The 12,820-nt window shown below is 61.1% G+C and overlaps 1 protein-coding gene across 12 annotated transcripts in view; it reads left to right on the top strand.

Annotated features, from left to right (window-relative positions):
* Window positions 1-12,238: 12,238 nt before the first annotated feature.
* COBL (cordon-bleu WH2 repeat protein) overlaps window positions 12,239-12,820 on the top strand; it is a 184,953-nt gene continuing 184,371 nt past the window's right edge. For 5 of the 12 annotated variants that reach the window (XM_051853149.2, XM_051853146.2, XM_051853148.2 and 2 more), the window contains exon 1: window positions 12,239-12,538. In XM_051853149.2, the coding sequence (XP_051709109.2) occupies window positions 12,498-12,538 (41 nt within the window). In that variant the 5' untranslated portion in view covers window positions 12,239-12,497. The remainder of the gene's footprint in view (window positions 12,539-12,820) is intronic. The other 7 variants (XM_051853139.2, XM_051853138.2, XM_051853143.2 and 4 more) reach the window with 3 other exon arrangements.

Here is a 12,820-nt window from a genome sequence, read left to right as displayed (position 1 = left end):
CGGGGCCTTCCCCTGTGGCGGTCTCCGGCTGAAGCACCACTGTGAGGCCTGACAACGGCTTCATCCCAAACGCCGGGCTACACACCCAGGAGGTTCTGCCCCTGCGTGTGTGAGCCCAGGCTGCCAGCCTCCCCGTGGGTCCCCCGCCTCCGCCCGCAGCCAGGCCAGCACGTGTGCCCAGCGGGCCACTAGGACAGCCACGGGCAGGGGGCAGCCCCGGGGGCACTCGCAGCTCCGTCCACCCCCGCCCCTCCCATGTGTGCCTGGTGCCAGGCGCAGGGCTGGCACTGGGCCCTGGCTGTCTGCTGGGAGTGAGTGCTCCTCCGCTCGTCTCTGCGCAGTGGGGACTTGGCTGCAGCCCTGCGCAGAGCCCTGACGTCCACCTCACTGAGGCATGAACCCGTCCTCTTTTTCCCTATCTTTAAACCCATCAGGATTTGAGAACCAGTGAGGAGCCTGCCGCTCACCCCCCTACCCCCACCCCCGGGTTGTCCTCGCACACCTTACACCCGAGGACGCCGGGCCAGGATCAGACCCCAGAGCTGTCTGTTTACAGTCGGAGCACGAGGCAGCCTGGGAGACGCGAGGCAGCAGATTCTTGGGAGAGTTTCAAACAGTTCACGGGTGGTGCACATCATCTCTGAATTCCATTTTCCACGGACTTTCTGAAGTCGTCTTGTGCGTGAAGAACCAAGTGTGGGCCGGCTGCCCGCCGCAGATCAGGGCCCAGGGACGGAAGCTGTGAGCTCCAGGGCGGTGAGCACCCGGGGCTGGTGAACAGTAGATGTTTCCGAGGTGGTTTACGCCTGAGGCTTACAGTTAGCCGGAGTCTCGGGCCCTCTCAGGGACCCCTTGTTCCAGAGTCCAAGGACGCGACGGGAAGTCGGAGGAACGGAGGCGCCTGCCTGGTTAGACGGGGCCTCCTGCAAGCTCACCCACTGGCCGTGTTGTGGCTCCGAGGGAGGAACCGTGACCTCAGAAGTGACAGGTGTTTCCCCGCCCCTGGGCTCTTCATCCTCAGGGATGGAAGACTGGCCACGGGGTCTGTGCTCCGGGTATGTTTGCCTTAGTGCACCGTGTCTCTTAAACAGTGTTGCTGCAGCGGGGTCGACAGAGAATGAGCTGCTGTGTTCCCCGTGTGTGCTGCTGCATTCTGACACACACAGTCCCACCATGGCTCAAGAGACCACCCACACATCTCCTCCGCGCTCATCTGCTCTGCCGCCACGGATAACCCGCGCCTCCCAGAGCCCACACCATCCAGTATGAGCACGTGCAGGGTCTGGCTTCCCTCCCCAATACTCTGAGTTAATTCTTCGGACTGACAAGCAGTAGTCCACTGTATGGATGTCCTCTAATTAGTTTCTCCACTTACCTATTGCACTCTTGGGTTGCTTCCACCGTGGGTCTGTTATAAATAAGATTGCTGAGAGCAATGGCTCAATAGGCTAATCCTCCGCCTTGCGGTGCTGGCACACCGGGTTCTAGTCCCGGTCGGGGCACCGGATTCTGTCCCAGTTGCCCCTCTTCCAGGCCAGCTCTCTGCTATGGCCCTGGAGTGCAGTGGACGATGGCCCAAGTCCTTGGGCCCTGTGCCCACATGGGAAACCAGGAGAAGCACCTGGCTCCTGGCTTCAGATCAGCGTGATGCGCCGGCCGCAGCGCGCCGGCCGCGGCAGCCATTGGAGGGTGAACCAACGGCAAAGGAAGACCTTTCTCTCTGTCTCTCTCTCACTGTCCACTCTGCCTGCCAAAAAAAAAAAAAAAAAAAAAAAAAAAAGATTGCTGAGAGCACCAGTCTGGGCGTCTTAGTATACAGGTGCTGTCATTGCTTAGGCCAGTACCGGGAGAGGAGGGGCTGGCACATACGAAGGCACACTTTTCACACGTAAGTGACTTCCAAACCACCCTCCGAGTAGTCCCAGGACAGGTGGGTGCAGTGCCAGGGCCTCCGTTCCCTTTCCAACCCTCAGTGCGCCGGGCTCGCTGATTTTCGCGGCCCCGAGAGGCACATCACCTCTGTGTGTCCTTAGCTCGCGTCACCCTCACGCCGCAGAGATCTGAGCTTACTGTGAATCCCTGCCCCCTCTTTTGTGAAATATCTCCTCAGGTCCTTTGCTCGTTCTCCCATGGTTTTCTTTTCATGCATGGTTGAGATTTGAGAAATGTGTTCCATGTATACAGAGAAGTGTCATAAGTATGCATATTGTATAATTTATGTTATGCAAATCATCTATCGGATGTGCCCATTGCCAATGTCTCTGCATCTGCAGACACTCTCTTCATCTTTCGGGTCTTCAGTGGAGAGGATTTTTAAACGTTGATAGAATCTGTAGAGTGGAGTTCTGTGGTCACTCTCATTCTTAGTGTTCATCAGCAATCCGAATCGCCTGTCTTTTCTCCTCTGATCAGTGCGTCCACAGTTGGCCGCCTCGCTGGCTGTCTCTGGGAACAGCGATGGTCAGCAGGCATTGGTGGTCTCCGTGTCCTCTGGTTGTCTCTGAGATCCAGCGATGGTCAGCAGGCACTGGTGGTCTCCGCGTCCTCTGGCTGTCTCTGAGAACAGCGGTGGTCAGCAGGCACTGGTGGTCTCCGCGTCCTCTGGTTGTCTCTGAGATCCAGCGATGGTCAGCAGGCACTGGTGGTCTCTGCGTCCTCTGGCTGTCTCTGAGAACAGCGGTGGTCATCAAACCCTGTTGTCTCCGTGTCCTCTGCTTTACTGCATTCACTTCTGCCCAGCTCGCCATGCTTCCATCTGTCCCGTTTAGCTTGCATTTGCCTTTGCTCTTTCCAGTCCCTCGAGGGGAGGCCGAGGTTGCTGGCCTGGCCCCTGCTGCCCTCCTGGCACAGGGCTCCAGGCTGGGTGCCTCCCCCAGGCCCACTCCGAAGGTGTCCAGTCCGCAGAGCAGGCGCTGTGTCCTCACTCTAACGCAGCCCAAAGTGGCTCCGTGTTCCGAGCGTCACCCTCCTGTTTATCCTCATCAGCTGGAGCTGCACGGAGCGGAGCAATGTGGAAGAGAAGGGACTGAGGCCCCGAACCCGGAGCCTCCGCGTCCCAGACCCAGCCACCACAGGAGCCCAGCAGGAGAGGCTCCCGCGGCTGATTTGCAGCTGGGTTTCTTCCCTCTTTTTCCTGTGTAATAACCACAGTGAGATCTGCCAGGGCACTTCTCGGGCGTTTTTGCATTGAGTGTGAGATGATAAATATTGGGCCCAGTTTCTGTGTGGATTGGCGGTGGTTCTGGCCAGTCGTCTCACAGCCACCATAGCCTCTGGAACCCACAGATGCTGTGTTTTGTCCTCTGCCAGGGACATAACGGGACTCCTCACCTGTGGCCCAGAGAGGCCCTTGCCCCACCTGCCGAGAGAGTCCCCACTCCTCTCCCAGGACACTGCCTGGCAAGCGTGCCCACAACCCCCGGAACTGCGGAGCCCCCCTGCCACTCTGCGCTCAGCTGCACCCCACACACTCGCGCACACACAGCGGGGGCGACGCTGAGGTGCCAGGCGGGTCTCGCCACCTGCAGCCTGTCACGTACAGCCGCGTCCCTGGCCAGCAGGCCTGTGCAGTGTGCAGTGTGCATTTTGTGGCAAGGTGGCTTTAACCAGCACCCACTCAGATCACTCCTCCTGTTCCAACTCTGTACTCGGACGGGGGCAAGCACATACACACACACGCACACGCATGTGCACACATGTGCACACATGCACACACTCAAACCCCTCCCCAACGCAGTACCTGACTGACCCTCAGACTCAACCTCCCACCACCGAGTGAAGAGACCATGGGTTTCGGGTCTTTGCTGAGATATCTGCGGAGTGACGTTTGCTGGGACAGGCGGTGGCCATATAAGCCTGGGAAGGATGGCCTGGAAGGAAAATGACTGCAGGTCCTGTTGCATCCTGGTCTTGCTGGCTGATCTGTGGGCAGAGCACACCTGTGCCAACAAGTGAGCAGGAGTGACCGGGTTAGTTCTGTGCAGTGCTTCTGTGGTTCTGTGATGAACAAAATCCCCATGCGTGTACGGGCTATAGAGTACAAATTGTGTCACTTGAGTAATTCCACATGGAAATGAAATTTTCATACAGTTGCGTCTAAGCCTGGCAGCGCACAGTAAAAAGATGAATGCTAACCTCATGCCAAGACTGAAAGTTTGAAGATGGTCTTTATCCAGAATGACCATGGATAGGGCAAATGCAAACCCCATGGTGGGGCAGCACTGTGGCGAAGCAGGTGAGCTGCCCACCGCCTGCAACACCCGCATCTCGTCCGAGCACCAGTTCAAGTCCCAGCTGCTCCTGGGAAAATATCGGGTATTGCTCATCACAATCCAATGCTCCTGGGAAAACAGCAGAAGGAGGCCAAAGAGCTGGGCCCTTGCCACACGTGTGGGAGACCCAGATGGATGGAGTTCCTGGCTCCTAGATTCAGCCTGGCCCAGCCCTGGTCATTGCAGCCATTTGGGGAGTGAACCAGTGGATGAGATGGAAAATCTCTTTCTCTCTCTCTCTCTCCTCCACTCTCCATTTTTCCCTCCCTCTCTCTCTGTAACTCTGTCTTTTAAATAAATAAATAAGCATTAAAAAAAAACTGGCCAGCTGAGGGAAAGACCATGAATAAAGGAAACATTTTTTTTATTTTTTATTTGAAAGGCAGAGTTACAGAGAGGCAGATGCAGAGAGAGAGAGAGGTCTTCCATCCGCTGGTTTACTCCCCAGATGGCTGCAATGGCAGGAACTGAGCTGATCCAGAGCCAGGAGCCAGGAGCTTCCTCTGGGTCTCCCCTGCGGGTGCAGGGGCCATCTTCCACTGCTTTCCCAGGCCATAGCAGAGAGCTGGATCGGAAGTGCAGCAGCTGGGACTTGAACTGGTGCCCATATGGGGTGCCTGCATTGCAGGCTGTGGCTTTACCCGCTATGCCACGGTGCCAGCCCAGAGGAAACAGTTTTGTGCCTTGGGGTCTTCACGGGCTTCCCTGACTTTCTGGCAAAGGGCCCTGCGTCTCTGCTCGTGCTGGGCCCCTCTCGGGAAGTGTGGGGCAGGCCTCTCCACAGCAGGGCGGCTGGAGCCCAGGGAGGACGCCCAGGAGGGCCCTGGGAAGGAGCTGCTGCTGGCGTGCGCAGGACCGAGCCTCGGGCCGCGGCCTAACCTTCCCAGGTTCAGGCCCGGTGGCCGGGCCCCTGCGTCATTCCGCTGCAGCTGGACAGGCCCTGACTGAGCCCAAGGAGGACTCAGTGCCTCCCGCAGGCTGTGGGCCAGCCTCTGCCCTGAGGCGGGGCTGCGGTTCTCTCTGCCTTGGGGAGGGGCTGGGCCACAGCAAGGCCCAGCCCAAGGCCCAGAGCCACCAAGAACCTGACTTCACCTCCAGCCTCTCACAGCCCCCTGGTGCTGTCCTTAGTGATGCAAATGCAGGGCCGGGCTCAGCCTCAGAGCTGGTGAGTTCCTGGCTTCACTGGGGACCCAGGAGATTGGGCCTCCCTGCTCCAGAACTCGCTGTGTGTCCCTCCCCATCTTGGGCACCCTGGGACGGTGTGGGCTCTGGGGACAGGCCCTGCAGGTCACCAGCAACTGCGCCAAAACCCAGGTGTCGGCCCCAGTGCCTTGGCACCCATGGCCCCGGCAGGCCCTTCACCAGCTGGCTGGGATCAGGCTCAGCTTGGTGGCTCCACCCCCACTGAGAGTGGCACCTGACCTCGCAGCCACGCTCCCCTGCTCCTCCCCCCCCAGACACCACAGCTGGGCTGGGGCCTCCAGCTGTGGAATGGCAACTACAAGCCCTGCGTGTGGAGGAGGAAGGGTCCCAGGAGCCCCGGGGGCTCCACTCCTGGGGTCTTCAGCCCGGGGGTGTGGGGAGCCCTTCCCGGAAGGCTCAGTCCCTCTCCATCCCAGAGAATGGAATCAGAAAATTCAACTCAGCAGCCCTGTGGCCTCCCCAGGTCTGATCTCCCATTCTGCATTCAGGAAAAAAGAAGAAGTTCCTGTGGAGAGGGAAGGAGGGTGTCAGTTCCGTGAGTGCACAGGTGACAGGTGCACCTGGGGACGCCGGGCCGGGCAGGCCCAGTGCTGGCCAGCGCGGAGGCTCTGACTCAGCAGGCAGCTCCAGCTGCTGGTGTCTGTGGTTAGCACCTGGAGGTTTGCCAATCCAGCAGCGAGCTTGTGCCATGAAGACAGGCAGGGACGGCAGAGGCCTCTCTCGGGAAATTTGCTCTGGGGAGAGCCAGGAGTCTGGACGGCCACGCCCACAGTCAGGAATCCTGGAAGGCGCTTGGCGGGTACCTGAGGTTTGCCAGGCCACAGCTGCCTGTTGAAAAGCCAGTGAGATTGTTCCTGCTCCACCCCATCACCCCGAGGCACCCAGAGCCCCCTGCAGCCTGGGACTGCCCCACCTGTGCTGCGCAGGTCAGGGCTCGCGGCACCGTGGCCCCTCTGCTGCCTTCCTTCAGGCTGGACCACAGGGGGATGCGGACCTCCTGGAGCCACGGAGCCTTCTGGAGATCTGGAGCAGGGCACACCCAGTGTGACACACACACACACGCACACACACACCCCGCTGGGAGGCCTGCTGGTTCCCAGCACCTGCACCCTCAGCTCCTTCTGGGCGACCTCACGGCTCCTGAGAGAGGCCAATCCTGGCAGTGGACAGCGCTCCTCTCTGCACCTGCCACACCTGGCCTGGCCTGATGACCTCAGCACAGCTTCAGGTCAGCTGGGAGCCCCCCACCCCCTAACCAAATGTCTGGGGGTACAGAGCCCACTTCCTCCTCGGGCTTCTCCTGGGCAAATACAGCTGTGGACTCACTGGGAAGACCACGTTAACACTCAGAAGGAGGCCGTGGTGGGCACAGGAAGCCACCAACACTGACAGCCATAAATCCCACACTGAGATGCACAGCTCCCGTGGCGGGACCATGTTCCGCGAGAGTTCGCGGTGGGGGAGTTGTGACAGACGGCTTCAGCTGCTGCTGATGCCAGCTGCGGTTTGTGGCAGTGACAGCAGCATGGATGGGACAGAACAAAGCCGAAGGACATAGTCCTGTCTGTGGCCTGCTGTGCCCTTGATCTCCAGCTGGCTTAGAACCAGGAGGTTCTCAGGGCCAGTGCTGTGGCGTAGCGGGTAAAGCCGCTGCCTGCAGTGCCGGCATCACAAATGGGATCCAGTTCAAGTTCCGGCTGCTCCACTTCCTATCCAGCTCTCTGCTATGGCCTGGGAAAGCAGTGGCAGATGGTCCAAGTGCTTGGGGCTCTGTGCCTGTGTAGGAGACCCAGAAGAAGCTCCTGGCTGCTGGCTTTGGATCCATGCAGCTCCGGCCAATGCAGCCATTTGGGGAGTGAACCAGTGGATGGAAGACTTCTCTAAGCAAAACCCTTGCTGGAGATACAGCACACATGGGCCAGAGGCAGTCAAAGCTACCTGCATGTGTGCCCTGAGTGGTTTGTATTTCCAGAAAACACTTCGAGGAATCCCACAAGCCTTGCCTGAGGGTGAGGACCCATGAGTAGGGGCAGAGAGAAAGAAGCGTACGCCCTGGGGTGCGGGGAAAGCAGGGCGCCTGTGAGCCCCTCTGGGGGCCTCAGGGAGCACACACGCTCGCCGCATGGACAGCTGGGCACAGAGCAGAGCACTCATGACACAGGCCCTGCACTGACCTGGAGAATGGGCCACGGGCACAAACTGATGGAACCGTGTCTACCGGGCGGTACGGCTGCACGCACAAACCCTGCCCTATACAACAGCCTGGGCTGACGGGTTAACCTCCCCGACTCTCCACGTGTCTCCTCTGTGAAATGGGGCCAAGACCACCTGCTTTTTGGGTCACTTTATTAAATGATCAGAGTCCTTCCCCCAGGAGCTGCCCTGGCACGCTGTCTATTGCTGGGGTCGTCACTCCAGCCAGCGTTTGTGGTCTGTGAGTGATCAGTCAGCTCTGCTACTTCCACCAGGATACCTAGAGGGAGGAAGGCCGATCTTGGCTCAGCTTGGGGGTTCACAGTCCAAGACTGGAGTCTGGGGACAGGCTGGCAAGGGTGAGGAGGGTGACGAGGACGGCCACGTGGACAGGCAGGAAGCTCGGCTCCCCTAACCACCCTTCCTCCTAAGTGCCCCGCATGAGGCCCATCTCCCAAATACCATAACTGCACCAAGGCCCAGGCCATCAGCATCATCCTTTAACCACCACCTACCACTCCGGAGTTTTAGCATCTGCATGAGTTTGGAGAAACTCGGGAAAAATCCCAATCACATTATAACAACGAGGCTTGTGGAGATGATTACTGCAACTATTATTAAGAGAAGGAGAGACAGGTTCTGGGGGTGGCTTCTGCTGTATGAACGCTCAGTATACCAACGGTGGAAACCATTCGAGGTTCCTCAGTGGAGAAGTGGGGCGGGGGCGGGGGCGGGTCTGTGCGGTGGAATAGTATGTGGCTATGAAAAGGAAAACATACGGGGACACGCCACCACATGGGTGATCCCGGGAAACACCAAGCCAAAGAAGGCAGTCACGCTGTGCAATTCTGCTTACAGGACATGTCCAGATTGGACGGGTCCATGGGGTCAGAGCAGATGCGGCAGTGGTCTCCAGGGGGCACTGTGGAGGGGGAGCGAAGCCACCACTGTTTTGGAGGTGAGGAAAACGTCCAAAACTGCACAGTGTGACAGTTGCACAGCTCCACGGATTTCTTTCTTTTTTTTCTTTCTTTTTTCTTTCTTTTTTTTTTTTTTTTTGACAGGCAGAGTGGACAGTGAGAGAGAGACAGAGAGAAAGGTCTTCCTTTTGCTGTTGGCTCACCCTCCAATGGCTGCCGTGGCTGGCGCGCTGTGGCCGGCGCACTGCACTGATCTGAAGCCAGGAGCCAGGTGCTTATCCTGGTCTCCCATGGGGTGCAGGGCCCAAGCACTTGGGCCATCCTCCACTGCACTCCCGGGCCACAGCAGAGAGCTGGCCTGGAAGAGGGGCAACTGGGACAGAATCCGGTGCCCCGACCGGGACTAGAACCTGGTGTGCTGGCGCCGCAAGGCGGAGGATTAGCCTAGTGAGCCGCAGCGCCAGCCTCAGAATCTGTTTCTAACAGAAGCCCAGAAGCGTCTTGGCCTGTGGGCTCAGAGTCTGAACCAGGCTGCCTCCACCTCTGTCTGGTGTTCTGTGTGCCTACCTCCCTCCCCTCCCCTCCAGTAAGAAAGGCTGCAGTGGGTCTGGGCCCTCCTGGGCGTATGCTTGGCTGTCCTGGGGCTGTGGGTGCCGGCAGGAGCTGACACGTGGGCCTGCAAGGGCATGGGGGGTCTGAAAGGAGAGGAAGAGGCGGAGGGAGGGGACCGAGCAAGCGAGGCGTGCCCCTGGCGTGGCCTCACGCTCTGGTCCTCAGATCAGAGCTGGTCCCGGGACATAGCACGAAGTCCGCGACCTGGAGCAGGTGCTGAGCCGTGCTCTTTGGATGAAGGGGGCAGAGCTCCAGCTCCATGCAGGGTCCGGGGAGGGGTCTTGGAGAGCTGGAGCCAGGCCAGCCCCTCAGCGACGCCGTGACACTCAGAAGTGGCCACAGTGGGCATCCAGGCCATGCAGATTGGCAGACTACAAATGAGGGCTCTAAAGCATGTATCAGGACATCTCTGGATGTTTGCAGTTCCATAAACCATCACCAAGCGGCCAGCATCTGCAAGCTGCTAGGCTCTGGAAGGAAGTGTGTGTGCAGGGACCGATGAGCAGAGAACCCGCCCCTCGAATCAGCCGCTTGCCCGAATGAAGGTGCTGTGCTGGCAATGTGTCCCCCGGAAGACCCTGTGCCGGCCTCTCAGTCCAGGCTTCCGGCCCCAAACTGGGATTCAATGAGGCCGGGAAGGTGGGGCTCTCGATGCCATCAGTGGCTCTGTGAGGAGTGGAAGTGCCTGAGCTGGCGCCACTGCTGTCTCGGCACGGCTGGGCTTCAGCGTGTCGTCACCGAGGGAGGGCCCTCACCAGAGCCTGCACCACATTCTTAGACTTTCAGTTTCCAGAATTAGGAGGAACTCCTGTCTTCCTTTCTAGGTGAGCCTGCCTGTGGCATTCTGTGACAGCAACATGACGGAGACCAAGCTGAGAGGTCAGGAAGCACCCCCGAGAGTCAGTCCAACCCAGGCCCCACGGTCAGGGGTCAGGCCAGTCTTGATAGCCCATGCACTGCCCCGCCCCCTCGGGCCGTGTATCCCACTTGACACCTATTCCTGTTCTTCAGCCTCTGTCCGGGAGAGCTAAGCTCCCTTCCTGGCATCTCTGCTTTCCCCATCTCGCCCTGCTGGGAGCCACACACACACACACACACATGCACACACACCTGCCACATGGTTGCCCTGGGCACCACGGGGTCCACCTGCATGCCTCACCCATCCATGGACACAAACTGCGAGCAAAGCACCATGTGGGGGCTGGGCGTGCACAGACGCCTTCCCCAACAGCACAACTGTTAACAGCATTTCCGCCGCCCTGGGACAGCAGTCTAGGGCTGACTTGTGTGCACGCGGGGGGTTGTGCGAGGTGAGATGCAAACACTGCCGTTTCAGGAAGGCGACCTGTGCGTCCCAGGATCCTGGGGCCCAGGACTTGCCTGATCTAGAGGGAAACACTCATCGACGTGCACACCTTTGGGCAATGCCCCTACACCGGTAGATCCCCTGGGGCCGTGCCAGACAGGGAAGCTTGGGCTTTGGTACAGAGAAGCTGGGTCCCAGGCCCCTCGGCACAGGCGGAGACCCACTGGGGTTCTAGGCCTCGCGGTTTCTGGCTCTGAGACATTTGGTGGCCTTCCTGGAAGCAGGGGTCGGCCGGGCCTGAGGCTGCCTGGGCCTCCTTCCCAGCAGAAGACATTGAACTTGGGCCTGCAGCCAGTGGCCCTCCGTGCTGTCCGTGGGAAGCTCCCAGTTCCCTAGGCCCAGGGCCCCACAGACTGGCCCCCCAGCCGTGCTGCTTGCAAGGATGCCTGGAGCGGACCTCAGCGGGCCCTGTCTGGCCCCTCCCACAGTGGTGTCCACAGCAAGGAGGGCCCCCAGGGCTGGGAGGGCCTCTCAGCCACCCACAGCGGAGGAGGAGCCAGACAGGGTGTCCTCATTTACAGAGCCCGAACTCCACCCCGGCACTGACCAGAGGCCGGCCGTGATCACAAAGCAGACCCGAGTCCAAGGTTCTCGGAGACCACCGTCAGGGCGGCAGAGCAAGGGGGAAGCGGTGGACGCTGTGTGTGGTGAAGGCAGCCTCTCTGGGTTTCTGTGCTATGCTCCATTCACACACCCATATTACCTATTTACACAGGCGCTCATTAATTTTTCTTTATAAACATAAGCACTGTAACACACACAAGGGACCATACACACATGCATGTAAGTGCTTGGGCACCTGGGTGGTGACAGGGGTGGGGACGGAAGCTGAGGGGCTGGCAGAGGCTGGCATGGAGGAGAGGAGCAGAGGTGAAACCCTGGGGGCTGGGCCTGCAGGGGTGGGAGGGCTGGGAGCCAGCCGGTGCACCCCGGGCCTTGCAGCCCTGGCAAGATGTACACTGTGGGTCTGGGCTGGTCTCCGGCCTCCTGTGAAAGCCGGGATCAGAGCCACCAAGGCCCAGGCGGCCCCTGGATATCTGGGCCAATCAGAGGGTCGCTGCCGAGCCTTCTATGCCTGCCACCGACCCCAGGATAGGAACTACCCTTTGTAGAGATCAGAGCCTCCTTGTTGCGGCCGAACCAGCGGGTGTGTGCGGGTGAGGCAGGGCCCACGGGCTGCTGCTTCATAACTGCCGACAGCGTGCCCAGGGACCTTGGGTGCACATCCCCGCCGGGCTCCCGCCGGCAGTCAGGCCATGCTCGGACCAGGGCTCCTGGCTGCATTTCCAACAAACTCCCAGGCGCGCTGACGCCTCTGGGAGCCACTCTACCTACTCACCTGATGCGCGGATAAACAGCGCGGCCCTGGGCGCCCCTGCCCCGCGCCCCATCCTCGAACCCCCACCTGCGGCTGCTCGGCTCTGCTCCCCCCGCGGGACCTCCCCGGACGCCAGGTGGTTCCCCTCTCCTGGCCCCACCCGACCTGGGCCGGGCTACCCCAGAACCCCCTGCCTGGTCCCGAGACAGGGGCAGGACCTCCGCTGCGGCCGCGGGGCCCAGGAGCCTGCAGACCCTCGCCGGGTCGCATGCGGGGAGGGCAGGAGCGCGGCGCGGGCGCGGGCGCGCGCAGGCGGGCGGGGCGGGGGCGGCGCTCCTGGGGGCGCGGCGCGGCGGGCGGGCGGGGCGGGGGCGAGCTCGGCGCACCTGGCTCCCCGCGCTCCCGCCCCGCGCCGCCGCCGCCGCCGGCCCCTCCCCGCACGCCTGGGACGCTCCCAGCCCCTGCCGAGCTCTCTGCCGGCCGCTGTCCTCCGCAGGCCTCGCGTGGGTGGACGATGGGTCAGCGCGGAACAAGTGAATGAGGGCGGCGGCGGCGGCGGCCAGCGCCTGACTCGGCCGGGCCCGAGCTCGCCCGCGCCCCGGCCGGCCCGTACCATGGACGCGCAGCGCGCCTCGGCGGCCAAGCCCCCCACCGGGTAAGCCGCGGGCTTCGGGGGAGCTGGTGCGGGGGGCGTTGTGTACTTTGGGCCCGGGTCGTCGCCCAGGTAACCGTGCCAGGCCCGGCCGGGGCGCGCTCTCCGCAGGGCTGGGTGCGCGCAGGGCCCCCGCCGGCTCCGTGCAGCCCTCACCCCTCCGAGAGTCTGCGCTGAGCGGCTGGGAGGCTGCGGGACAGCGGCCCCTGGCTCCGGCCGCTCCTCCCTGGCCACAGAAGCTGCCCACGGGCCGCTCGTCCCCGCGTGGCGAAGGGGAGGGTCCCG

Source organism: Oryctolagus cuniculus, chromosome 16, assembly GCF_964237555.1.
Source record: "Oryctolagus cuniculus chromosome 16, mOryCun1.1, whole genome shotgun sequence".
Lineage (NCBI taxonomy): Eukaryota > Metazoa > Chordata > Mammalia > Lagomorpha > Leporidae > Oryctolagus > Oryctolagus cuniculus.
Note: the sequence above shows the minus strand (reverse complement) of the source record. Positions and strands in the feature narration are given on the sequence as shown.